This window comes from Neolamprologus multifasciatus, chromosome 10 (assembly GCF_963576455.1).
Source record: "Neolamprologus multifasciatus chromosome 10, fNeoMul1.2, whole genome shotgun sequence".
In the NCBI taxonomy this organism is placed as follows: domain Eukaryota; kingdom Metazoa; phylum Chordata; class Actinopteri; order Cichliformes; family Cichlidae; genus Neolamprologus; species Neolamprologus multifasciatus.
The window spans coordinates 31,337,239-31,364,809 of record NC_140448.1 but is presented as its reverse complement, the minus strand read 5'-3'; the positions used below and the strand labels follow the sequence as shown (position 1 = coordinate 31,364,809).

The 27,571-nt window shown below is 42.5% G+C and overlaps 1 protein-coding gene and 1 long non-coding RNA gene across 2 annotated transcripts in view; one reads left to right on the top strand and one right to left on the bottom strand.

Annotated features, from left to right (window-relative positions):
- The first annotated feature begins 8,314 nt into the window (after positions 1–8,314).
- Positions 8,315–27,571, top strand: part of LOC146510498 (uncharacterized) — a 28,459-nt gene continuing 9,202 nt past the window's right edge. The window contains exon 1 of the long non-coding RNA XR_014876305.1: positions 8,315–11,607. This is a non-coding gene — a long non-coding RNA (uncharacterized LOC146510498). The remainder of the gene's footprint in view (positions 11,608–27,571) is intronic.
- grk6 (G protein-coupled receptor kinase 6) overlaps positions 14,049–27,571 on the bottom strand; it is a 57,338-nt gene continuing 43,815 nt past the window's right edge. The window contains exons 8-16 of the mRNA XM_085173720.1: positions 25,735–25,875; positions 24,869–25,059; positions 24,751–24,788; positions 22,710–22,799; positions 22,195–22,403; positions 20,019–20,156; positions 18,758–18,895; positions 17,830–17,964; positions 14,049–17,321 (exon numbers count right to left, since the gene is read on the bottom strand). Coding sequence (XP_085029846.1) covers positions 17,271–17,321; positions 17,830–17,964; positions 18,758–18,895; positions 20,019–20,156; positions 22,195–22,403; positions 22,710–22,799; positions 24,751–24,788; positions 24,869–25,059; positions 25,735–25,875 — 1,131 coding nt within the window. The 3' untranslated portion in view covers positions 14,049–17,270. The remainder of the gene's footprint in view (positions 17,322–17,829; positions 17,965–18,757; positions 18,896–20,018; positions 20,157–22,194; positions 22,404–22,709; positions 22,800–24,750; positions 24,789–24,868; positions 25,060–25,734; positions 25,876–27,571) is intronic.

The following is a 27,571-nucleotide window of genomic DNA, read 5'->3' as shown; positions in this document are numbered from 1 at the left end:
GATGGACATTTGATTGATAACTTGCACACGGTCACATAACAACCGCCCCAAGAGCTCAGATCAGTATCACCAGAGCCTGATGGGTATAAACAAAATGTAAGACGTTTGATGAGCTTAATGCTCGACTCAATAGACTGATCTGCAAGGCCAGCAATGTTGTAACCAACATAATTTCTCTAGGGATCAATAAAGGATTTTGATTTTAATTCTGATAAGACTGAGTCAGCCTGCTATCAGTCTGTGACTGAATCAAGTCACCAATTATATGCAATCTGTTTGTGATGAAGTTCAATGAAGTTAGAAGTACAACCAGTCGAGTTTCCTGAATGTGGTCGTCCACAGGTTGGTGGTGTTGCCTGCTGATCCTCTGGATGACGAGCAGGACGCTGCAACTGAATGTTCACCAAATATGAAAAAATTAAATTCACCTGCCAATCTTTCCTAGTTACAAAGAGGTTTTATTTTGACAGTAACATGTCAAACCAGCATAACCATCGCCTCTGCCGGCATTAATATGGACCTATGATGTCAGCTGTTCGCATTCAGAGTCTGTTTGGTTTAATTTTGTTGTAATTAACCAACATATCAAACGATTCTTGAACTTAAGCTTTCTTTGCTGGAAAATTTAAGAAGGACATCCAGGAAATGTTCAAGACGTCATGCTAACAGCCAGCCTGTGTTGAAATGTTTGCTGGGAAATCTTTTAAAAACATGAATGTGCATCATATTTGTGTTGGTTATAATTTCAGTGGTTAATGCAGGAACTAGTACAGGTTATTAATATTTGCAGCAGCCATGTGCTAATTTGTTTAACTGGTAATTTGGTGTCGTAATTCAATTCAATTCAATTTTATTTATATAGCGCCAAATCACAACAAATGTCGCCTCAAGGCGCTTCATAGATACAGAGAAAAGCCCAACAATCATATGACCCCCTATGAGCAGCACTTTGGCGACAGTGGGAAGGAAAAACTCCCTTTTAACAGGAAGAAACCTCCGGCAGAACCAGGCTCAGGGAGGGGCGGGGCCATCTGCTGTGATTGGTTGGGGTGAGAGAAGGAAGACAGGATAAAGACATGCTGTGGAAGAGAGACAGAGATTAATAACAGATATGATTCAATACAGAGAGGTCTATTAACACATAGTGAGTGAGAAAGGTGACTGGAAAGGAAAAACTCAATGCATCATGGGAATCCCCCGGCAGCCTACATCTATTGCAGCATAACTAAGGGAGGATTCAGGGTCACCTGGTCCAGCCCTAACTATATGCTTTAGCAAAAAGGAAGGTTTTAAGCCTAATCTTAAAAGTAGAGATAGTGTCTGTCTCCCGAATCCAAACTGGAAGCTGGTTCCACAGAAGAGGGGCCTGAAAACTGAAGGCTCTGCCTCCCATTCTACTTTTAAATACTCTAGGAACAACAAGTAGGCCTGCAGAGCGGGAGCGAAGTGCTCTAATAGGGTGATATGGTACTACAAGGTCATTAAGATAAGATGGGGCCTGATTATTTAAGACCTTGTATGTGAGGAGCAGGATTTTGAATTCAATTCTGGATTTAACAGGAAGCCAATGAAGGGAAGCCAAAACAGGAGAAATATGCTCTCTCTTTCTAGTCCCTGTCAGTACTCTTGCTGCAGCATTTTGGATTAACTGAAGGCTTTTCAGTGAGTTTTTTGGACATCCTGATAATAATGAATTGCAGTCGTCCAGCCTGGAAGTAATAAATGCATGAACTAGTTTTTCAGCGTCACTCTGAGACAGGATATTTCTAATTTTAGAGATGTTGCGCAAATGGAAGAACACAGTCTTACATATTTGTTTAATATGTGCGTTGAAGGACATATCCTGGTCAAAAATGACTCCAAGGTTCCTCACAGTGTTACTGGAGGCCAAGGTAATGCCATCCAGAGTAAGAATCTGGTAAGATACCATATTTCTAAGCTTTTCAGCGCCGAGTACAATGACCTCAGTTTTATCTGAGTTAAGAAGCAGAAAGTTAGTGGCCATCCAAGTCTTTATGTCTTTAAGACATTCCTGCAGTTTAACTAATTGGTGTGTGTTATCTGGCTTCATGGACAGATAGAGCTGGGTGTCATCTGCATAGCAGTGAAAATGTATGCTATGTCTTCTAATGATGCTGCCTAGGGGAAGCATGTATAATGTAAACAGAATTGGTCCTAGCACTGAACCCTGTGGAACTCCATAATTAACCTCAGTGTGTGAAGAGGACTCTCCATTTACATGCACAAATTGGAGTCTATTAGATAGATATGATACAAACCACTGCAGCGCAGTACCTGTAATACCTACAGCATGTTCTAATCGCTCTAATAGAATATTATGGTCAACAGTATCGAATGCTGCACTAAGGTCAAGAAGGACAAGCACAGAGATGAGTCCACTGTCAGAGGCCATAAGAAGATCATTTGTAACCTTCAATAAAGCTGTTTCTGTGCTGTGATGAACTCTGAAACCTGACTGAAACTCTTCAAATAAACCATTCCTCTGCAGATGATCTGTTAGCTGTTTGACAACTACTCTTTCAAGGATTTTTGCTATGAAAGGAAGGTTGGAGATTGGCCTATAATTAGCTAAGACTGCTGGGTCTAGAGATGGCTTTTTGAGTAAAGGTTTAACTGCAGCCACCTTGAAGGCCTGTGGTACATAGCCGATTATTAGAGATAGGTTGATCATATATAAGATCGAAGAATTAATCAATGGCAGGACTTCTTTGAGCAGTTTTGTAGGAATGGGGTCTAAAAGACACGTTGATGGTTTGGAGGAAGTAATTATTGAAGTTAACTCAGAAAGATCGATTGGGAAAAAAAGAGTGTAACTTAACATCAATGGTACTAAGAGTAGCTGTAGATAATATTACATCTGTGGGATGATTATTGGTAATTTTTTCTCTAATGATAAAAATTTTCTTTGTGAAGAAGTTCATGAAGTCATCACTAGTTAACGTTAAAGGGATGGTTGGCTCAAAAGAGCTCTGACTTTTTGTCAGCCTGGCTACAGTGCTGAAGAGAAACCTGGGGTTGTTCTTATTTTCTTCAATCAGTGATGAGTAGTAAGCTGTTCTGGCTTTGCGGAGGGCTTTCTTATAAAGCAACAAACTATTTCTCCAGGCTAAATGATGATCCTCTAAATTTGTGACACGCCATTTCCTCTCCAGATTACGAGTCATCTGCTTTAGGGTACGTGTTTGAGAATTATACCACGGGGTCAGGAACTTCTGATTAGAGACCTTAGTTTTCACTGGAGCTACAGTATCCAGAGTCGTACGTAGTGAGGAGGTGAAATTATTAACAAGATAATCGACCTCTGTTGGGGTAGGAGAATTATAATTAATTGTCGTCAGCACTGAAATAGAAACTCACACTGTGTTCTTCAATAACACCAACAAGCATAACAGAAGTGATAAAGGTCCAAGAACAGCTCCCTGTGGAACACCACAATCAGCAAACAGCAATATTCAAATCATTCGGCTTCCTGTTACAAAGTGTTCTGTGTCTGTTATACCCACCAAATATAATCACATCTGGTTCTGACCAGAGATGGGCGCGTTACTGTAATCTGATTACTTTTTTCAAGTAACGAGTAAAGTAAGGGATTACTATTGCAAAAACAGTAATTAGATTACCGTTACTTTCCTGTAGGAACGCTGCGTTACTGCGTTACTAAAACCGTGATTTTTTTTTGCGAGAATGTCTCATGACAGTGACATAAGCAAGTGCGACGTTCGTGACAACAGCTGTGTGCAGATCAACAATGGATCATATATCGAGTGCGGGAGAGAGTATGAGCGTGCAGCGTTTAAAGCGTGGAAGTACTGACCTTACTTTGAGTTTGATTCCATAAAAAGTGACAAAAACATTAGTGTCCGTTGTGCGTGGGAAGAAAACTTCTTTTTACAGAGAAAAAACCCTAAACTTCCGAGCAAGCACCGAGTAGCTACGACGTAATGGGAAACTCACAGAGAAACTCGCGGATTCTTCCACTGACCGCTGCACACCTGCACCAGGGTAACCCTCCGCCTACCCCACTCCTGCTTTACAGGTGAAAATAGAGCAACAGGACCGCTAGTCTGTGACTTTATTTATTTTCTGCTGTGTTTTACTTGCATCTATTTGAAAGACTGAGTGTAAACACAAAAAAATATTTATTTTATGTGCTGGAATGTGCAGAAAATAGGTTTAAATGTTAAACTAATTTCTTCCAGTCAGAGAATGTTGCAGATAATTTAATGTTTGCTTGATGCATAAAGTTAAAAGATTCAAACTAATAAAACAAGTTTTAAAAAGAGACTTTTCCATTTGATTACATTTTGTATGATGGATTATGCAGAAAAAGTAGAATTGGGCTGAAAGATCTATCACTTTATCACCTATTCAGGTTGTAAATCATATTTTTAAAAAGTAACTAAGTAATTAATTACTTTTGAAAATAAGTAATCAGGAAAGTAACGGGATTACTTTTTTGGGGAAGTAATCGGTAATTAGTTACTGAATACTTTTTTCAAGTAACTTGACCAACACTGGTTCTGACAGCAGCCAAAACGCATTAAAATCTGTGAATAAGGTTCCCAGAATCCTTAAAGTGAGAAAGCTCCTGTTTCACATTAAATGAGAATATTGATGACAAATATCAGTGTCACACTTACAGCAGCATGTGGAGGAATTAATGAGACAACATTGACCATTTTGTGTTGGAGAAAATTACATGTTTCACACTAATTTCACCAAACGCTGCGCTGTAAGCCTTTAATAACTTGGGCTTAACATTTCCACAGCTTATAGCTGCAGGCTTCGTTTGCTTTGGCATTAGCAGAGGCACTTTTGTTATCAGGAGGGATGAAAAATGGTTTGAAGGAGAACAAAGAGGAGTTCAGAGAGTAAAATAACAGGCTTGGTTCAATAGGAGGAATGTATTAAAGCTGTGAAAGCATTCACAGCAGCATCACGGACAGACGTCACTTCAGTCTGACTCAAACTGACTTCTTTATACATGAAAATGATTCACTCGGCCGGATCTCGGCCCTGCTAGCTTATTACAGTTAATTTTACTCACCTGGTGAGTGACTGTCACTGATTAGATGGTGAGACGAGGCCCAGCAGGACTCGCCGACACCGCCGCATCTCTGAAATAATCTGTAGCCATTATTTCCAAGGACAAGCTGTTCATATTTTACATACTTGTGCTGTTTGGTGAAGATTAGTTTTTCGGCGCGGCGTGAACGTCACGGCAGCTAAATCACAGGCATGAGCCATGAGGGTAGGACGCCTGACGAATCTTCTTATGCTGGACTTCTGGCAGGTCGCAAATCCTGGTCGGTGGTGTTTTCATCTCAATCTGGTTTCTACGTGTTTATTACTGCGAATATCTGAATGCACGAAATGAGCAGAATGTAATAAAACATTTTTTTACCCTGACTCAGTAGGTTAGTGGAAACACCTCTACAGTCAAAAGTATTTTCCCAGTTTTGAGTTTTTAATGTTTGTCACATTTACATGTTTCACATCATCAAATGAAATGTTAGCTAACGCTTCATTGGCGTATCAAAGGTTTAACCGAGTTAAGGGTTAGCAGGATGTTAGCTAACTAGTTTATATCTAAAAACGTTCTGCACTCCTTCGATCAATCACTCCAGAAAACTAAACATCAGCCACGTTTGCAGGTTAGTACTGGGTTGAAACCTGCGTTTAGGTCCAAGTACTGGGTTGGACCTGCGTTTCGCCGCAACTCAAAGGTGATCTACTGGGCTGAGATCTGGTGACCAGCCATTTGAGTTGGACAAACCAGTTTGAAATGATGGAATATTACTTGCTGGAAGCAGCCATCAGAGGATACTCTGTGGTCGTAATGGGATGGATGTGGTCAGTAACAACACTCAGGTAGACTGCGGTGTTTAAATGATGCTCAGCTGCTGCTAAACGACCACAGATATGGGCAAAAATACCCGACGCACCGTTACACCACCAGTCTGAACTGATGTAAGCCAGGATGGATCCATGATTACACCAAATACTGACAAAGCTGTCTGAATGTCACAGCAGGAAGACTCATGTGACCAAACAATGTTTTTCCAGCCTTGGCTTCCTGTCGTTAGCTGACAGGAGTGACAGTCTGAGTGTGGTCTTCTGCTTCAAGCCCGGCCATGCTGTGCAGTCAGAGATGCTCTTCTGCAGACCGTGGCTGCAGAGAGTGGCTCCTTGACTTCCTGTTGCTGTCTCATCAGCTTGTCTAGAGAGGCCATTGTCTGCTTTTATTCTCCATAAACTTTACAGATTGTTATCAGGGACAATCCCAGCAGATCATCAGTTTCTGACACACCCAACCCAACAACCACGCCACGTTTAAAGTAACTTAAATCTCCAGATCTGAGTTGCTGCCATGTGATTGGCTGATTAGAAACTTGCATTAGTAAGATGTGAATGGGTGTAGCTGACTGCAGACTGTGGTTCGGCTGATATAAACACACCGGCACAGAGATGATGGAGGATTTGTTTGTTCTTAATAAAGGTTCGTGTTGAGGGTCAGACTGAGAATGACGACTGATAAATTCTGAAGGCTCGTGTTACGTTAAAAAGACGAATCTTCAGCAGATTTCGTGATCTCGTCTACATGCAGTCAGATTCTCCATCACCGCTTTCCTTGAAACCATCACATTTTTTATCGAGGTCAAAAAACAGAGTTGGAGAGACGTCATGTTTCTAACGATTATTTGACTCGTCTGAATGTGTGCTGAGGTCACTCCACAGCTTTTATTTCCGTCTGTATTATGTTTTGTTAAAGCTTTTCAGGGTTTAAAGGCGACGGTTCCCAGAAACATGCTTTTATAATCTATAAAGCTATAACAGTGTGAAAGCAGCCGGAGCAGTTTTCACTATAAATGAATGACGTCAGCGTGTTCCTCAGTGAAAGGCTCTCCGGGGTAATGAATAGTCTGTTGGCAGGAGAGCAGAAACGATGATGGACACATTCAGAGCTGCACCGCCTGAATCCTTGAATCACGCCGGCGGCGAGAAACTAACAGACCATTAACACACCTGCTGTCCTCATGTAGGTCATTTAATTCAGGATAACTCGAGCTGGATTTAGTAACTTTGGGATTTGAAGATACATTTTTAAAGAGCTCCTCAGTCCAACCCAGTTTTTGCTCTTTTCTTTTTCTCCTCACGTTATTCTGGAAGTCCAAGACGAACAGAATCAACCTTTTGGGATTTACTTACCTGGACGAGCATCAAGACATTTATTCTGTTTGTAGGCGCCTTCAGATGATGAACATATGACTCGTAGGCAGAGATGGGCAGTAACGTAATCCGATTACTTTTTTCAAGTAACGAGTAAAGTAAGGGATTACTATTGCCAAAACAGTAATTAGATTACTGTTACTTTCCCGTAGGAACGCTGCGTTACTGCGTTACTAAAACTGTGATTTTTTGCGAGAATGCCTCATGACAGTGACGTAAGCGAGTGCGACGTTCGTGACAACAGCTGTGTGCAGATCAACAATGGATCATATATCGAGTGCAGAGAGAGTATGAGCGTGCAGCGTTTAAAGCGTGGAAGTACTGACCTTACTTTGAGTTTGATTCCATAAAAAGTGACAAAAACATTAGTGTCCGTTGTGCGTGGGAAGAAAACTTCTTTTTACAGCGAAAAAAAACCCTAAACTTCCAAGCAAGCACCGAGTAGCTACGACGTAATGGGAAACTCACAGAGAAACTCGTGGATTCTTCCACTGACCGCTGCGGCACACCTGCACCTGGGCAAACATCCGCCTGCTATATAGGTGAAAATATATTATATTATATTATATTATATTATATTATATTATATTATATTATATTATATTAACCTTTATTTAACCAGGAAGATCCCATTGAGATTAAAAACCTCTTTTTCAAGGGAGACCTGGCCAAGATAGGCAGCAGCAGGTGTGTCACAGTTACAGAAATTACTCAATTAAACACAGGCAGCAACAACACACAAAAATAAATGAAAAAAAACAAAAACCCATAAAATAAAATTCAATAAAATTCAAATAAAAATAAAAAACCTGTTAAAATGATAATCAATCCTATTGAAACAGTTGCATGTTATGGACTTGGCCTCAAGGATTCGTAGTTTAGATTTAAAAGCACTTAATGAAACGAATTCAGTCATTTTCCAGTCGTTCTGCAGTTTGTTCCAAGCCGAGGGTGCTAAATGGACAAAAGCTCTTTTACCAAGTTCAGTTCGGGCAAATGGAGCAGAAAGCAACAAGTAACCATGCGGACGAAGAGAATACCGACCAGTAGGGATAGGTACCGGTGTCCGGTGCCATCATGGCACCGGTTCTGACATAAACGGTAGTAACCAGACCGAAAAGCAGCGCACATTTCAGTGCTTTATTTCGGTGCTTTTTTTTCCTGAGCTGTGATACACTTTGAATTCTAGCCAATCATTTTACGTTTCTGAGGATAGTAGGCGGGTCCAGGTACGTACGTTCTTTTAGAGCAGAGCTACAGATTAAAAACGCCCAAGGCGAAGCGGTCAAAGTCTGGCTGTACTTCACAGCAAAAGATGCAAACTCAGCAGCTGCAACAAGTGCTTTAAGCTGATACTGTGGAAAGGAGGTAACACCTCAAATCCGATGAAACAGCTGGCGACGCATAGCGGGGGTTTTTTTAAAGCCGAGAAATGCGCCGTATTTAATAGCTTGCTGCGAGACCTCACACCGAGCACATCTACTGTGTGTGTAGCCGTAGCCCTGCCAGTGAAGCAGAAATGATGAGGATGATGATGCAGCAGCAGCCGTTCTTCTCTGCGTGAGTAGCTTAATGTTGTTCGTGTGTAATTTACGTTGAGTAGGCTAACCACGTTATTACATTAATGCATGTAAGGTGAACTAGCAAACACCATCATAGCTACATGCAGCTGTCTTCTTGTTTGATGGCAGATACTCCCTTCACCCTGGACAAAAAGGCTAAAATGACCAAAGAAAAAGTGGGAAACAGTTAAACATGAGAGGTTTTTGGACAAAGTTTGTGTTTTTTCCATTGTTTAAGCTGCTTCCAGCCAAGAATGATACCATATATGCCCCATAGCTGCAGAAAAGGCTAACATTGTTATCTTTTTACAAAAAAACAGCTGAACATGAGGTTTTTGGACCAATTTTGTGTTCTCCATTCTTTAAGCACCGGTTTGAGCACCGTTTAAGCACCGGCACCGTTTTAAAAGTACCGGTTTGGCACCGGTATCGGATAAAACCTAAACGATACCCATCCCTACCGACCAGCATGTTTCATTACAAGCAGGGAACATAGATAAGAAGGCAGCAACCCAAGTATCGCCTTATATAAAAAACTGTATAAATGAGAGTTCCTCCGACTTACCAAAGCAGGCCGTCCTACCTGAGAGTATAACTCACAGTGGTGAGTCTGAAATTTATGGTTAGTGATGAACCTCAGAGAAGCACGATACACAGAATCAACCATTTAAAGACACTGAGCAGAAGCATTCATATATAGATTATCTCCATAATCCAGCACAGGCAAGAATGTTGCAGCAACAAGCCGCTGCTTTGTATTAAAAGAGAAACACAACTTATTTTGAAAATAAAATCTCAGTTTTAACTTCAGGTTTTTCACAAGATTCTCTACATGTGGTTTGAAGGTGAGCGAGTCATCAATTAAGATTCCCAGTCCAAATCGTACAAAGCAAGAAGGTTTTGAAGGTGAGGTAAATCTTTGTGTAGTTCAAATGATAAATTCATGTCCTGTTCCAAATACAGTGGAAATTGTACAGGATGCACAGCTGCAGTGACACATGTAGCTCTGGGACCACGTCTCACAGAATGGGGACACAGTTAAATGTGCTCATCTTAAAAAAACTGAGAGTCCCATAGTCCCCCACAGCCAATGAGCAAAGTAAAGTTATTAAGAAAGCCATTGTCCAAAACACACAATGGCTGTTGATGCTGAATTAAATAGGCTGCACAAACCTAGGATGGCAAGTAAGGCTCCAGCCAGAAGCCCAGATCCTGGTGGCTCGCTAGCAGAGGGGGCTTCAATCAACAGCACAGCGACCAATGTGCTGCAGATGAGCTTTTTCTAGCAGCACAGGCCTTGGTGTGGTGCTGATGTCTTCCACTAGCAACGCAGATGCAGTTGGTTCAGCCGGCAGCACAGGCCCAAAGACCACTTTCCAAGAATTTAGCGAATACTTTAAAATACTCTTTAAAAAGCTTGTTGGAAAAAACTAAAACCCATTTAAAATAGTAAAAAACAAAAAAAACCTCCACAAATTCAAAGCAGACGTTCAACAAGGAGACATGCTGCTGCCACCTTGCAGCAGGTGCAGAAAGTGCGACTGCTGTGAGCACAATAGAGCAACAGGAGCACAAAGTCTTTGATTTTATTTATTTTCTGCTGTGTTTCACGTTTCACTTGCATCTATTTGTGAGTGTAAACACAAAAAATATTTTATTTTATGTGCTGGAATATACAGAAAATAGGTTTAAATGTTAAACAAATTTCTTCAAGTCAGAGGCTGCATATAATTTATTTTTGCTTGATGCATAAAGTTAAAAGATTAGAACCAATAAAAGAGACTTTTTCATTTGATTACGTTTTAAGCTCAAAAGAAAATTTGAAGTTTTACACTGACTGCTGGGATATTTTGTCAGTGGCTGGGATAGTGGGAGTTTCTGAAAAAGCGTAAAGGTTAAAATCAAACAGTCAGTTTTGTTCCTGTAGGAATCACAGGATCAAAATTCTGGCTATTCAACCTGCAGCAGATGGAGGTCTGGATGCAAGTTGAGCTTTTCTCTCAAAGAGCCTGACTTTTAAGTCCATAATGTGAAACAGTTTCTTTGAAAGAGTCCTTTCTCCATTTGGTGTAGCTGTGTTTTTGTGGCCTGTATCTGTGTCTGGTCTCCTGTGAGTCATTCCTATCCAAGCACAGCGTCCTCAGTGACTCACAGGACAGGACGACGGGGCAACCACTCGCAAACATGTCCTTTAAGAGTCTTCTCCAAGCGTGACATCCTCATTGACACACAGTATCGGTCAAACTCGCAAACATGTCCCAACCTGTCCAGGTGTTGAGCTATAACCAGGTTTTAGAAACGAATCAGGTTTCATTTTGCAGGTTGTGTGTGTAAAACTATCATATGAAACAAAAAGCTTAAATCAATCAATTATTGTTCCTCGTGAGTCGTGCATCAACCTAAACTCTACCCAATCAGAGGCATCTAGGGCGGGCCGTCGCAGAATTTTGTAGAGGCTTTTCAAAGTAAAAGTGATCTAGAGCTGATGATCATGATGATTTTTTTGTCTTTTGTTTTGAAAAAAGATGAGTGAGGTCCAGACCCGAGTGACTTCACAGCTGGTTACGGTCATCCGAGCAAAACATCAGATAAGAACCGTGGTGACAGCCGGTGTTTGCTGTGCGATACAGTGACGAGCGCTTAGACCTTTATGGACATGAAACCCAGCAACCAATCCAGAGACGCCCTGTCGTCAAGGCGCCACTCAGCTTCACATCTGCACCTAATAGATCGAAGGTTTGAGAGGAGCGACGGAGGCGTCCACCTGGAAGGAGTCCAGCTGAGGGCCTCACAGGTGATTCAACCTTCATCGCGTCATTTCATTCAATGTACCTGCGATGAATCCCCGTCAGCTCTTATAACTCAATATGTCTGTATGGATGAGATGATCAAACATCTTGAATAACATAAAAAATAACTTTAGAGCACCGTGACGCTCTCCAAGAAGCAACAGGAAACCTTCCACAACAGAACAGAGCAAATAAGAAGAAGAGGTGGGGTTGCCGAGTGGCTTTCAGATGCACAACAAAAGCTCCTGTAAATACTTTCAGATTGAGACAGTTGAGATTTGTTGCTCATGAGATTATTTCCATCCATTTCTGTGACACTGATCAAGTCAGGCAGCGGATGAAATGAGGAGCTGTGGTGGAGGTAGGTTGCCAAGCGGTTTGCACAGTTATTGGTGTCAGCTGAACCTGATGTGGGTGGGCTCTGAGGTCATCTGATCTGCAGGTGAGCTGAACTTCCTCAACTGATACTTAAGATTAGCATCTCCTTCCTGGGACTCTTAGCAGCTCACTCAAACTGATGGTGGTCAGTCAAAGTCAGACAGCTTCTAACGGATCGCTTCAGCACGCTGGACTTCCTGTGTCATGGAAACATTTGCGGTAGTCCCGAACGTGACTCTGGAGCTGAAAAATGTAAATCTGGTGGATAAACTCTTTTGTTCTGGGTGAGGAGAGCATACAAAGTTCCAAACACCTGGATTTTAAATGCATTTCTGTGAGTATACAGGACGTCGCAGCACCACGAGCTGCTTTGGGGCATCCTCCATTTTTATTTTGAGCGTGAAGCAAGCAGCACAACAATCAGACGTCTCTTCTACACGCAAAGTTTCTGCTGTGGTTTACTGTTTAATGTGTCATTTGGAGCTGGACGCCACTGAGTCTGTCCTTAACCGACCAATCAGCACGCATTAGCAGAGTGGCTGTGTTTCAGGGGGAAACTCAGCTTTGCTTTAAGAAAAACCAGAGGACAAAAGTGTTGTTTTATTTAAGATTGGAGACTTCTTAGTTTCTGGGGCTTTATGGATATTTTTGTCTAAAACTGGTATAAATAAAACTTGTCGCATGTGCAGATCGGCTCTGGCTACATTCAGTGGAGGTGATGTGCTCCCTGCAGTGAATCTGTGTAACTAAACTTCAGATCCACAGACCCCTGTTAACGACAATGTGGTTGACATCAGGTTTCATCCTGTCATTTAGAGACAATAATATTATTATATAAATCACAGTGACGACAGATGCTGGTGTTCACTGCAACACTGAAGTTTCCAAACTCTGTCATCGAAGCATTTCAAAACTGAAGAGCAGGAGTAACAATACTGGTAGTTTGGGCCAGAAACTAAAAACTTAAGACTTTTGCACAGTGCTGTACCTCACAGGGTCGAGTCTTTTGTTTCTATTTTGCTTGGAAAATGTAAAATAGATGCAGCAATTTACTGAAACATGCAAATATACATGGAAATACAGCACGTAAGACCAAAGTCAATATTTGGTATGATCGCCTGTGTTCTTCAGCACAGTCTGAACTTTCTTTGGCAGAATTTCTTTCAGCAGTCTTCAGGAATCCTTCTCAAGGCTCGTGAAAGACATTTAAAGCTCTTCTTGTGATGTTTCTGCCTTTTGTTCTGGGCCGGGCTCTGGGAAAGCCGATCCAGGTATCCAGGTATGCTTTTAATGCACTGATAGTGTGTTTCAAAGGTGCACTGAAAATACAGGCTGCTGCCAATCAGATCCTTTTCAGATGATATTGGTATTAAATTCTTATGTTACATTTTGGGGTCAAAATTTCATCAGTTTTGACAATTACTGCGACAATGAAGCCCTAAACTGTCACACAGTGTGTTTTACAGATGGCTGTAGAAACTCACTGCTTCTCTTCTGTACATATTTCAAAGAAAAGAGTTACATTTGGATTCATCAGCCTTGTTGCCACTGATTTTCAGTCCAGCTCTGGTGTCACTGAGACTCCTGCTGATGACGCTCCATAAAACAGTAGATGGATCAGCTGAAGGTCACATAGAGGCCTGGATTTTTCCCTCTTTCTTAACGTGCTAATTTCAGCTAATCACTCTTTGAGAATCAGCTTGTTGGTGGAAAAATATGATTCTGTCTGTCAAACCGTGTTACCTTTGTGATTTTGCACAGACTTAACTAAAGAAATGGGAACAAATGATGTGTTTTTGCAATTGGATGCTAGTAAGTGCTTAAAGATACGATTTAAAATCGGATGTTTGCTAAGTTGTCTGTTAAATGTTGACAAAATGCTGGTTGATCCCTTGAGTTAGGTGCAAACTTTATACTTAATGATTCATAGGTCAGTGTTAACTGACTTAAGAAACAAAACAACAATCATCTGCAATGGTCAGGTGACAAACAGAGATGGGCAGTAACGCGTTACTGTAATCCGATTACTTTTTTCAAGTAACGAGTAAAATAAGGGATTACTATTGCAAAAACGGTAATTAGATTACCGTTACTTTCCTGTAGGAACGCTGCGTTACTGCGTTACTAAAACCGTGATTTTTTTTTTTTTTTTGCGAGAATGTCTCATGACAGTGACGTAAGCGAGTGCGACGTTCGTGACAACAGCTGTGTGCAGATCAACAATGGATAATATATCGAGTGCAGAGAGAGTATGAGCGTGCAGCGTTTAAAGCGTGGAAGTACTGACCTTACTTTGAGTTTGATTCCATAAAAAGTGACAAAAACATTAGTGTCCGTTGTGCGTGGGAAGAAAACTTCTTTTTACAGCGAAAAAACCCCTAAACTTCCGAGCAAGCACCGAGTAGCTACGACGTAATGGGAAACTCACAGAGAAACTCGCGGATTCTTCCACTGACCGCGCCACACCTGCACCAGGGTAAACCTCCGCCTACCCCACTCCTGCTTTACAGGTGAAAATAGAGCAACAGGACCGCTAGTCTTTGACTTTATTTATTTTCTGCTGTGTTTTACTTGCATCTATTTGAAAGACTGAGTGTAAACACATAAAAAATTATTTTATGTGCTGGAATGTGCAGAAAATAGGTTTAAATATTAAACTAATTTCTTCCAGTCAGAGAATGTTGCAGATAATTAAATTTTTGCTTGATGCATAAAGTTAAAAGATTAAAACTAATAAAACAAGTTTTAAAAAGAGACTTTTCCATTTGATTACATTTTGTATGATGGATTATGTAGAAAAAGTAGAATTGGGCTGAAAGATCTATCACTTTATCACCTATTCAGGTTGTAAATCGTGTTTTTAAAAAGTAACTAAGTAATTAATTACTTTTGAAAATAAGTAATCAGTAAAGTAACGGGATTACTTTTTTGGGGAAGCAATCAGTAATTAGTTACTGATTACTTTTTTCAAGTAACTTGACCAACACTGGTGACAAAGCAGCTGATGTCCAAAGAAAAACTTTAAAACACCTTCAGGAAGCTGAAGCCTGGAGGATTCCTGACCTCAGTGGCTCAGAACTTTAAATATCACGTTAACTTTTTAAAAAACTGGATCATTTGTCCTCGAACGCTAAAAGCAGCAGTTTTTCCTGCTGTCATGTAATCAGGATCCCACTGAAGTCTGAGATTTATGGAAGAAACCATCAGTCACGCTCATGTTTGTCTTTCCTGCACAGTGGGCATGCCCAGGCGTTTACGTAGCTGCATTTAATACACGATAAGCTCATGATTCACCTCAGTGATCAATCTCATTATCTGACTGGCTAAAGGAAAATTCCATTTATTTTTTAACATTAGAGACTAAAAGGTCAGGGGGTCAGGGGTCATGGAGGTCCATCCCATCACAGAGCACTTCCAGTCTGGTCTGCTGGGATACCAGCGGAGCCATAATTATAACAGCTCAGTGCTCCAAATACAGACAAGCACAGACTGAGAGCAAAGTGTCAAATCATGTTTTCTTTTATAAAACTTGGTGAAGAAACTCTTAAAAAGTGACCGTATTTATGGTACAGCTTTAATTCTGGAGCCTGTAAGCCGAGAGGAACGCTGACAGTTAGAGAAGAATTCCACACGCTTCCCAAAATCATCCGCTACGGAGGATTAACATAACAGCAGGAACAAACGGATGTTTGTGAGACTTTGGCGTCTAGTTGGATCCTAAAGGTCGTTCTGCAGAAACAACATGGCAGCCAGTCTGTACATTCAGAGGTATTTCATTTTAATAGCTTAGAAAGAGAAAGCCATTGACTGTAACCATCCGACTTCAGTCTCAGGGTTTGACCCCAAAGCTTCAGTTATTCTTGTCGTTTCAGTTTCAGAGTGACTGAGAGAGTTTGGACTGAGTAGAAAGAACCCAGAACAACCCTGAGAGAAACGCAGTCTGCAGCACTAAACGCTGGGACGAAAAGAAAAAAGCCTCATTGTTTTATCTGCAGCGATTTATATTTGGCAGTAGGAGTCTGGTCTGGGAGCTACAGCATCAGTGACAGGATCTGGGTTTGGCGGGGGGTTGCAAAGCAGCTTGCACCGGCTGCCAGCACAGCCAGTTTGTAACATGACCCGGTGCACGTAGATCAGTGTGTCGTTGGCCTACGTGATGATTTTAGTTTCCTTCACAATCACACAAGCCTTCTCTTGTCTCACGATGTGCAACAAAATAATTAGTAACTATTTGTGTCATAATTAGTAGTTTAATTTTTACCAACTAATTCAGATTTGTATCCACCTGGACTTCAGTCATATACGTTCATCTTTTATTTAGATAATCAATCATAATCACTGTAGATCTTTGTGACACGTTGAGTTTCATTCATCACTCTCGTGATTGAAACACAACATTTATGCCACTGGAAAAAAACGAAACCCGGGCTGACTGTTGTTATTATCAGGGGTCAAAGGTGGCAGTTTGGAAACTACCAGAGCTGGTGTAACAGTTTTCTTTGCTGCTGCTCTGACGTAATCATAGCTGCTTTCCAAACCTCGCCAGGATAAACCAGAGTGAGTGAAATGAAGGCACAATAAGGTGTGTTGGTCAATGCAGCTCTGAGTGACCAGAAGCGATTAAGGGTGATCATTTCTATCTCAGAGTTTCTGTTAAAACTGGACGGCTCATCTCCCATCACATCTGAAAGCTGATATTTTACTGACAAGAGTGACTGAAGCTGCGCCGACACACACGAGGCGTCGATTGTCTCATGAAATCCATCGGAAAAATTCTGAAAAAAACCCAAATGTTCAAACCCTGAATGTCCCAGCTCGCAAACAAGAGAATAAAAAAGCGGTGAGGTTCGTCTCAGCAGGATGGAGGGCAGAAGAAGTGGTCACAGTTCACAGGCTGAAAGTTTCCCTGGACAAAGACATGGAGGAATGTTCGGTCCTCACTTCACAGTGCCCTCAAGCAAGGCACTTCTACAGCAGGCGCTTGTTCCAGTGGAGCTGAACAGAAGCAGCCCTCAGTTCAGTGTGTGAGTGGATGAAAACAAAAGCAAAGTCTTCCCTGGACAAATAACAACAACAGACTAAAAATAAAAGGCAAAAAACCCCCAAAAAAACAAGAGTTCATTTTCTGTCTCCGCCTCCTGATTTGAAACAGCAGATATTTCACACTTTTAAATAACATTAAACATTATGGCTATGATGAAAATTTACATTCTGACATTTAGATAGGACTACCGTAAAAATACAAATGTGCAAAAGTTGTAAACAAATCAGATTGTATGTGTGTGGTTTGTCACAGCCTGGTGGGCTCCTCGTCACTGTCGCTGCAGTTACCACAGCAGTCCTGCAGGGGGAGGAAGAGAGCACCGATGTTACTGTCAGATCATTTTTCTATCGACTAAATTTTATTCTTTGTATTTGTATTGTATGTATTTACTGGTCTTTTTTGTTTTTTACCATCTTGCTGTTTTACCATATTAACTCCGCCTTACTGACGTCCGTCTGTCGAGTTAGCTTACACCAGGGGTGGGCAACTCCAGGCCTCGAGGGCCGGTGTCCTGCAGGTTTTAGACGTGTCCTTGATCAGACAGCTGATTGGCTAAATTAGCTCCTCAACATGTCTTGAAGTTTTCCAGAGGGCTGGTAATGAACTAATCATTTGATTCAGGTGTGTTGACACAGGGTGAGGTCTAAAACCTGCAGGACACCGGCCCTCGAGGCCTGGCGTTGCCCACCCCTGGCTTACACTATACAGTTTAGTGTACTTTGTGCTAGCTCACAGCTCGTGTGTGTTGATGTATGCTGGTAAATAAAAGAGCGGTGATGTTCTGGAGGTGAGGGAGGTTGCTCACATTTCTGCCGAACAGTCGCTGCAGGAGTCCCTGTTTGGGTGTCGGAGACGGCTGTCCTCTCCAGTCCAGGTCAGGAGGAACCGCCCCGTCCTGGTAGAAAACGTTGAGCTCTGTGAAACACTCTGTCTCGATCATCTGCCGAGAAAAACACAAAAATCTCAGGACCTGTGCAAAGACACGGGGCAGTTAGGAGTTTGTTCTTTTCACCACTAACATGGTCAAAAGGCTCGACTTGCTCTGGACAGCAGCCGTTAGTGAAGCAGGTGGCAACAGATCTGAGGTTTGACATGACATGAAAAGGGGATGAAGGCGGGTTGCAAAGCAGCCTGGACTGACTTTATGGCCTCCCTGATTAAAGCTGTGCTTGATTTCTGTAACATGTTTTACATTTAAGACTATTTTTTCAAAAGAATATGTTTGGTTACTTATGTAACCACGGTTCTCTGGAAATTGAGCACTGCCTCTAACTACTGGGGGAGTGTGAACCGTCCTGTAACTTCCTGTCTTTACAAGAACTCGTGCTGGTGCTTTTGGCTTGTTGAATGTACTTTCCTGTACTTAAAAAAATGTAATCTTTTATCAATTATAATTTAATTAGTTCCACTTTCAAGTTCCTTTTTATGTTTTGTTCCATCTGTTATTTATTTTTAAACTGAAATCTGCTCTAAAGGTCAGGCGACTTTTCCTAACAGCACCAGTGTGCGTAACGACAAAGTGAGGACCGTGTTTTTCCAATTAGGTATTTTTATCCTCCTCCTACTGAGATGGAGCAGCAGCAGCATGTTTAACATTTTCTCACTGCTGTTAGTCATAAATGTCAAAACCTCTAAAAATCATGATGCTGGTGGAAACATCATCAGGAGAACAAATTCCTTTTCCTGGGTTTTTTTCAGCAGGACGTTTTACAGCAGGAGTGTGAGTCTCTAACCTCGTTTTGCCAGGGAATGGGAACGCTGCCCGTGGACACTTTACTGTAGAAAGACTCGTCCTTGGGCTCCAGCTCCACCCCTTTAACTGTGGAGAACTGCTCGATGTCCAACACGTCTTTACAGTAGATGGCCTGAGGCTGAAACACACAAACACACACAGCCGATAAGGTCGTCAGTCTCAGCAGAGACAAGTCCAAACATCTCCAGTTATCTGACCCCACGCTGGCTTCCTGCCTTCGCCATCGTTTCCACGTGCATCACCCCGAGTCTTCGCCCTCCCCTCGTCAGACCTTCTGTTTACCTCCAGCACAAGTCTGCGTTTACCTTTTCAGTCTTCTTTGGCTTTTATCGGGAAGCTCCTGCTTCACCCCGACAGCGCCTTCAAAGAGTTCCTTTTTATGTTTTGCAACCTGCCAGTTTGCCTCCTCGGTGGCCTCTTTTGGAGGCACACCTGAAGGGGAAAAACACCTTGAAACCAAACTCTGCGTCTCTTTGATTAGATGTAAGCTCGCTCTGTACCCGCCCAACACGAAACCTGCTGTACGGATCCTTCCTGTTACAGACGCCGTGCAGCAGCTTCACAGAAATCACGCCACGGCCTCGGAGACGCACTCATTCACTGTGCTGTGGTCCTTCTATAACAGTTTTATGTTTTTATAGATTTTTAATCACCATCTGTGGAGTAGGTGGCGCTTGAGTCATGTGATGATGTATGAAACACCTTTTGATTGGTTAGACGCTGTCGAGTCTAGTTTTTACATTTTCTTGCCCCTCCCCCTCGTCTTCACCTGTCGCTGACTGTCAGCTGCTGTGGGCTTTGCTCCCTCATGCGCCTCGTTGTGTCATCACCGCTTCGTCTATAAATAGTCTTGTTTGTTAAGACTTCTGTTTATGATCCCTGATTCGCTCGCTGCGTCCTTCCTGATTTCTCATGTTTAGTTTTGGATTTCAGGGTTTTTTTTCCAACCTTTGAACTTTGTGACTTTGTACTTTTGACCCTTCAAAATAAAGGCAAACACTGTACGCACTGACAGATACAGATCTCATCATTTGTCTTCACTCCGGGAAACAAAAATGAATGTGTGACGGAGTCTCAGACTTCATCTCGGGTCACCAACAAACCTGTTTTCAGGCTCGTACCTGAACGTCAAGTCACAAACTTGTCAACGACTCTTCAGAAGCCGAGTTTTGTTCTAAATGATAAGAATTAAAATCTTTTTTTAACCAGTGAGCACGTCGGTGTGCTCGCTGTGGACTTACATCAGGGATGAAGGGTGTCTGCAGCATGCCGGCCTCCAGCCGTTTGAAGTTGATGGAGCGGAAGATGGGATGAGCTTTGACCTCAGTGGCTCCGCCCCCCAGGCAGCCCAGCCTGTCGGTGGGATCTTTGGCCAGCAGCTGAGGGGTTAAAAACACAGCGGAGAGTTACTGCTTCAGGTCAGGCGATAAAGCATCAGCGGTTACGCCTCAGACAAAAGTTGAGTTTCATTTTCCAGTGTTACAGAGTTTTAGCAGGAAGCTGTGTGTTTGTATTCAAAGCACGACGTGTCTGCGAAAAGCAGCCAAAGGCAAAGAGTTCTGGATGTTTGCTACCCTCTGTATTAAAATGAAGCAGACACAGTGCCAGTGATCCAGCTTTGCTTGTCTGGCCTCCACAGTCTGATCTTCAGGAGGAAGTTCCCTCGTCTAAAGCTTGTTTTCCTAAGCATGGAACATCTTTCAGCCAAAAGTATTGCAGATCATTACTTTAAGTGTACGCAGACCAGTTGAGCCGTGTGCACTCGCCCTCCAGGTGTCCAATTATGAGTCAGATAAACTCAGACTACAGGTGAACCGCAGATCTCACCTTAATCAACCTCCCACCTGACTTTCATTTAACCCTTTAAAACCAGAGCGGGCACGCTCTGTTTTGCGTAACTACTTTTAAATCCTGGTAGCTCTGCAACCACGTGAGCTAGCGCAATAATTTTTTTTGCATATGAAACCGGAGGAGTTGTACTTACATCTTATGCCATCAGCTTGTCCTCGGTCACAGTTTCCTTCCACATATAGTTTTGCAAAAACTGCATAAAAAGCACTTGCAGCAACAAAAACATAATATTCCAGAAACACGCTTTGCTGATCCGATCAGCTGTTTGTAACACTTCCTACGTCCATCAGCACGAACTATCGCATGTCCGCCATGACCTGCCCGAAACCAGAAGTGACGTCATTTTCGCGGAAATGTAGTTTTTTACCATCAGGCCCTTATGAGCTTATACTGGTGTTTTTAAAAGTTATGTTTGACTTTATGACTTTCTGTGTGGTTTCTGGGATGCTTAGGACTCATATTGCACTGCTGGAAATAGTTTATTTTGATGCATATGCTGCTTTTTTTTTTTTGCAAATCTGCATTATAATATTTATTTTCGTTTTTCCTGCAGTGTATAAAAATTGGTGTATTTCAAAAATAAAACTATGAAGACACTCAAAATAAATTTCCTGTGGTGGGAAACTATTTTGTGCAACTTTTTTGTATTTACAGTTTTGAGGGATAAGCCTCTTAAATTTCTCTAACTAGAAATATATGTTAAAAAAACAAAAACGATTTTCAATTTTTTTGTAGTTTATTGCACGTTTTTGCAATTTATGTAATTACTATGCACTTAATGCAAACATATTATTAAAATCTGGGCTATAATGGTTGTATTGATGTATATCAACTTGAAATGCTCCCAAAAATGGCTCCACAGCATGTAAAAATATAATATAAGCTCTGGCGGACTTGGTTCTATGGTAGGTCTTAAAGGGTTAAAAAAAAAAGATGCAGGTGGAAATCTGACCAATGAGCAAAAACAAACTGCAGTATTTCCTGTTGGGAGGTTATTCTGTCTTCTGTTTGTTAGCAGACTCAGCAAACATGGCTGAACCGCAGACGGACGACGCGTATCCATCAGCTCGCCGTCTGCGACGTGTTCCTGGACGTTTCTCTGCGTGAGAATTCGGTCGTTTGTTTCGTCCATTCACCAAAATCTGGGATGATGTTTATAACGAGGTTTGTGATTCGGCCCTCGACCGTGACGTGGTGCGGCGTTTTAAAATGTTTGCCTTTCACGCCAAAGAAGGCTGGAGCCTGGGGGGAGACACACCCCCAGCCTCGTGCAGTTATGAGCTAACGTCGTCTTATGTTCGGTTCTGAGTCTGGATGAATGGGATAAATGTATCTGGGTACAGCTAATCTGGATCCACACGTCCTCCTGGATCCAGGAATGTCGGACGATTACGAATAATCACAGGGAGATCTCGCCGCAACGTTTCAGCCACTCTGAAAAGCTGAGTCTAAAAACCGGAGTAAGAAAACATCAGTCAGCGATGGCGTGACTGAGGTGGCAGATGGGAGCTAAAGACGCCGGAGAGAAAGAAGCTGATTTGGCCGCTCGCCGCCGCGTCCACCCACCATTTTACAGACGGACTTGGCGTCCTCGGAGAACTTGCTGGAATATTCCTCCTCCACCTCCCTCACCAGCCGCTCCACTTCCTCCCTCTTGATCTTCTTCTTCCTCTGCTGGAACGGCGACTGGCCCTCGATCATCTCGTACAGCAGGCAGCCCAGCGCCCACCAGTCAGGGCTGAAGGTGTACCGCTCGTTTTTCACCACCTCTGGAGCTGGAGGGGAGCGAGGAGGCGGCGGGAGAGAAATTAGAAATCTGGAGGTGGATGTTTGTACTACAGTAAAAGTACAATTACCACTTTGTAAAAGTCCTGAAATAGATAAACTGAGTACAAACACACAGGAATAACCAAACGTTTCCCAACACTCGAGTGTGAAGTGTAAAAGCTGTTACTGTGAAATTAAATTAAAGTTGGTAAAAACATTTAACGTTCCTTTGAAATGTGTTTGATGTGAAAGCACTTCATACTTTAGTGCAGTGCTCACATAAATGTGCTCAGTAAAGGTCAGAGGTCACTTACACATGTATCCCACTGTTCCCACTCGTCCCTTGATGGTTTCTCCCTCTGGCACATGAACCGCTAGACCCAGGTCTGATATCCTGATGTGACCTGAAGTCACAAACGTTAGCACACATGAGGATAATCGGCTCATTAAAGACAGACTCCATCTGTCCATCCTATCCTGTGGTCCACTCGCTCTACACAGGCTCCTGTTTCTGACTTCTTGAGACTTTCAGTCACGGTGATTCAATGTTAAACAGCTTTGTAGGCCTGCCACTTCTTTTTTCCTCCACTTGTCCAGCATATCTCAGTACATGTTAGCATGCTGAGATCAGTTTTCAGCTAACAGTTGCTAGCTGAATGCAAAATGGCATTAAATACCTTCCAGACTGTCATTTTTATTGATTTATCTAAATAAATGGAAACAAATTATGTTTTTGTGTTAGTAACAAACTGCTAGTTCTTTGCAAACGTGTCTGTTATGTGGACACAACACTGGTTCATCCCCTGAGCTCTTTTTAAGATTGAATTATTGGAAAGTCAGAGTTAAAGTGGTCCAGGTCTGAGCGACTCTCAGCGAGCTGGAGAAGTATTGGTTAAGAAACTTAGTGACAACAGAGTGTGGCTCCCTGTAAAGAAAGGAGGGGTGGCTCAGGACTGTGTTTAGAAATCAGATTCCCATTGAAGGCTGAGATTCATGGAACAAACTAGGGCTGCTCAATTAATCGAATATTAATCTCGATTACGATCTGGGCTTTCAACGATCATTAAAAATGACTGCGCCGATTATTAGCCCCTCCCTCGTGCTTTACTCTCGCGCTGCTCCGTGTGGCAAATCGAGCGCACCTCTCTGCATTTCGAACACGTGTCACAACAATTAAGAGCAGCGGTCTCCAACCTTTTTTGCACCACGGACCGGTTTATGCCCGACAATATTTTCATGGACCGGCCTTTAAGGTGTTGCGGATAAATACAACAAAATAAAACTAGTACCGGTACCGAAAAAAAGAAGATTTATTCATAACACACGTGAAAAGACCCAGGAAAACCGAGTAAACGATAAAATAACGCTGAAAACCAATAAAAACCCTGAAAACTATACATTTCACACCTGAGCCTCAACTCTCACGGCCCGGTACCAAACGACTCACAGACCGGTACCGGTCCGAGGCCCGGGGTTTGGGGACCGCTGATTAAGAGGACCCGAGGGAAGCTCGGGAAGCTAAGCAGAAGTTATTTGGAGAGGAGAGTGACTGCTGCTGGTTGAAAAGAGGTAAAAAAACTTGAGTGGTGTGGAAACATTATGGGTTCATGAGTCAGACGTGGATCAAGTAGACACAGTGTGTAAACTTTGCTACAGTGTCGTAGCTGCACCACAGAGCAACACTGCAAAGTTCACTAAACACAGATGTTTACATTTTTCATTTATTTCTTATATTGCAAATATTTGCACTGTTATCAGTATTTGCACACTATTTTATATTATTTTTGACAATCTTTAAAGTCATTATTCAACACATTGTTATTGTTAAATAAATATCGTCAAATAATCGAGATCTCAGTGAAAATAATCGTGATTATCATTTTTGCCATAATCGAGCAGCCCTAGAACAAACCATCAATCATCAAGTTTTTTCAAACGGAGAATCTCAGATTTAGACGTTCATGCCGTTTGTCTTTAGCTTCAGTCACTCTGTTATGATGATGCGTCAGCAGAGACTGGCGCTGCCTGAGGCGAGTTTCCTGGAGTCAGAGCGCCCTCTGGTGTTTAACAGCAAACACTGAAACTGCAAAAGTGAATCTTGGAGTGGAAGCGGAGCTCGTGTTTACCATAAATGCTTTTTAATCTGTATTTGAGTCAGATAAATATGACTTGGTGCTTCCCAGAGATCTTTAACAAGACCTCATTTTCACCTTCCACCTGCCATATTTTTATTTTCCAAACACTGACTGGAATTACTGCAAAAGTTCATCGTGCAATGTTACTGAAAGATGTGCAGAATTAAAGATTTGATGATGTTTGTGGTGGCGATATCTCCTCCTCGGTAATCGGACTCACCGTGGTCGTCCAGCAGGATGTTTTCTGGCTTTAGGTCCCTACGCAGAAGATAAAGACACGGAGAGTGAGCAGAAAGGCAGGAGCCAATGAGACGAGAGGAAGGTGTCTGGGTGCTCACCTGTAGACGATCCGCTCCCGGTGGAGGTCCTCCAGGCCGCAGCAGATCTCCGCGGTGTAGAAGATGGCTCTCTTCTCATCGAAACCCGCGTCACCCATGTGATAGATGTGAAACTTTAAATCGCCGCCGTTCATGAGAGTCAGCACGAGGCACAGGGCGTCCTTGGTCTCGTAGGCGTACGCTAAACTCACCTGGAGATGGACAGGAGTCGTGTGTTTAAGCATTTGGAGCTGGGAGTGATTCGTGGACTGTTCTAGGGCGGCTTTGCATGATTCACACGACTTTCAGCCGTTTGTGACTAAATTGACGAGCTGATCTGAAAGCTGCTCTAAAGCCCTGAGGTTCAGCTGCTTACACACACACTGCCAACATGCTCACCGAGGCTCCAGCTCTTCATGCACACATGTGGATGTTAGTATGTGGAATCTGTAGGCAACCAATAAGATCTCTGACACTGACTGATGCAGGGGAAATGTGCGCACTGTCCTCAGATGCCGTGCTGACGATAATCTGAGTTTCGCGCCGTCGACTGTTTTCTTTTGAAAACTGTAATCCTTTCAAGTTTAGGAAGTTCAGCATGTTCTGTTCTGCACATAAACACAAAAACCTCGTGCCAAAGATTTCCAAACTGATTAAGATGCGTTAATTAAAGCCGTCTGTGAGTTTTCGCTTTAAACCCCGGGAGACCGCGTAGGCCCGAGAGCCCGGACGAGCCGACTGACGGGCGTCCAAATCAAATAAAAGCTGAACGAAGTCCATCTGGTCGAGAATCAAACCACAGCAGAGACGCTGCAAACCTCGGCGCTGCCTTTTAATTACTGCCACCGCAACGATCCCTCGAGCTGAAGCTGAGATGAGATACTTACTACAAATCTGCTGTTGACTTTCTCCAGGATCTGCTTCTCGTTGAGGGCCATAGACTCTCCTTTCCTCTTCTTTATCCTCTTCTTCTCCAGCTTCTTGCAGGCGTACATTTTCCCCGTGGCTCGTACCTGACACGCACACACCTGCAGAGGACGGGGTGGAAGAAAAAGGACACTTTAGGATCCCTGAAAATATCATCATTTAAAAAAGAAAAATTAAAACCAACAAAACTATGGAAGCCCGTTTCAACCACACAAAAAAGCATCCATAACTCAAAATTTCGAGATATTAACTCAAAATTTTGAGAAAATAACCTGACATTTTGAGTTATGGATACTTTTTTTTTTTTAGTGGTGGAAACAGCTTCTAGGGCTGCACAATTTTGCATAAAATGAGAATCACGATTTTTTTGCTTAGAATTGAGATCACGATTCTCTCACGATTTTCTTTTCCAGTATAAATATTTATTGCACTTATTAACTGCACATCAACTTCGTAACAGTTGAGACTGAACATAAAAACAATAAATAAACATAAAAACAACAAATGTCTCACGTTTTGTCGTTGCTGCAAAATGTTGTACTGCTTGAAATTGCGTCTCCACCGTTGCTCGACGCTGCGTGTATAGAGCAGGTAGAGCAACAATAGAAAAATAGTTGCGGGACGGCACTGTGTAGCGTTTGTCTAGGGTGTTGATCATTTTCCTAAATCCCTCGTTTTGCACAGTGTTGATGGAGCCATATCTTTGGTCAGGTGATAAGTAACAGCCTCCGTAATTTCTTTGTGCCTGGAGGTCGACGGGTATAGGGAAGCGCTGTATAAGGTTCCTGTTATTGATGTTTGGGTGGTTGACCGGGACGGATTTCCTCCTGTCACTTCCTCGTCATCCCTGACGTGCTCTCCGTTGTTTTTTCCCTGCTAATTGTAGCAGCCAGCTTCTGTATCACATGGTATAAGGCTCCGCCCTCGTCATTTGTTGAGCAGGAAGAGTGAGCGCTTGTTTTCATGCAGATTACGTCCCGGATCAAAATGCGGTACAATCGTCGTCTTTTTTTCTTTTTTAAATCGTTGTCATTTGGAAATGAGATCGCACATAAGTATGAATCGAGATCGCGATTTTCTAACGATTAATCATGCAGCCCTACGGGCTTCCATACAAACCCTCGCTGGAAACTGACTGAAAAAAATCATGAAAACTAAAAAAAATATCAAACTATATTAACTGCAGCAAATGAGGAGGAAACGAGTTCACATTGGATTCTATCACATAAACACACAGTTAAAGGAAACTTAATGTTTCAGCTGCAGTGTTAAGGTAAGGAAACAACTCACTACTGACAGGCTGAGAAACACAAGCTGTGGTAAAAACAACCATATTTAAGCTTTTTTAGGGGCGATCGTGGCTCTAGAGTTGGGAGTTTGTCTTGTAATCGGAAGGTTGCCGGTTCGCGCCCCGTCTTGGACAGTCTCGGTCGTTGTGTCCTTGGGCAAGACACTTCACCCGTTGCCTACTGGTGGTGGTCAGAGGGCTCGGTGGTGCCAGTGTCCAGCAGCCTCGCCTCTGTCAGTGCGCCCCAGGGTGGCTGTGGCTACAATGTAGCTGCCATCACCAGTGTGTGAATGTGTGGATGATTGCATGTGTAAAGCGCTTTGGGGTCCTTAGGGACTAATAAAGCGCTATACAAATACAGGCCATTTACCATTTTTTTCTTTTTGACACTGCAAATACAATTATGTTGTATTTGTTACAGTGACGATACAGACATGATGATGATCTTATCCAACATCTTTCAGAGTAAAACTGTTCGACACAGAAGAACCGAAACAAACCCTGGATTT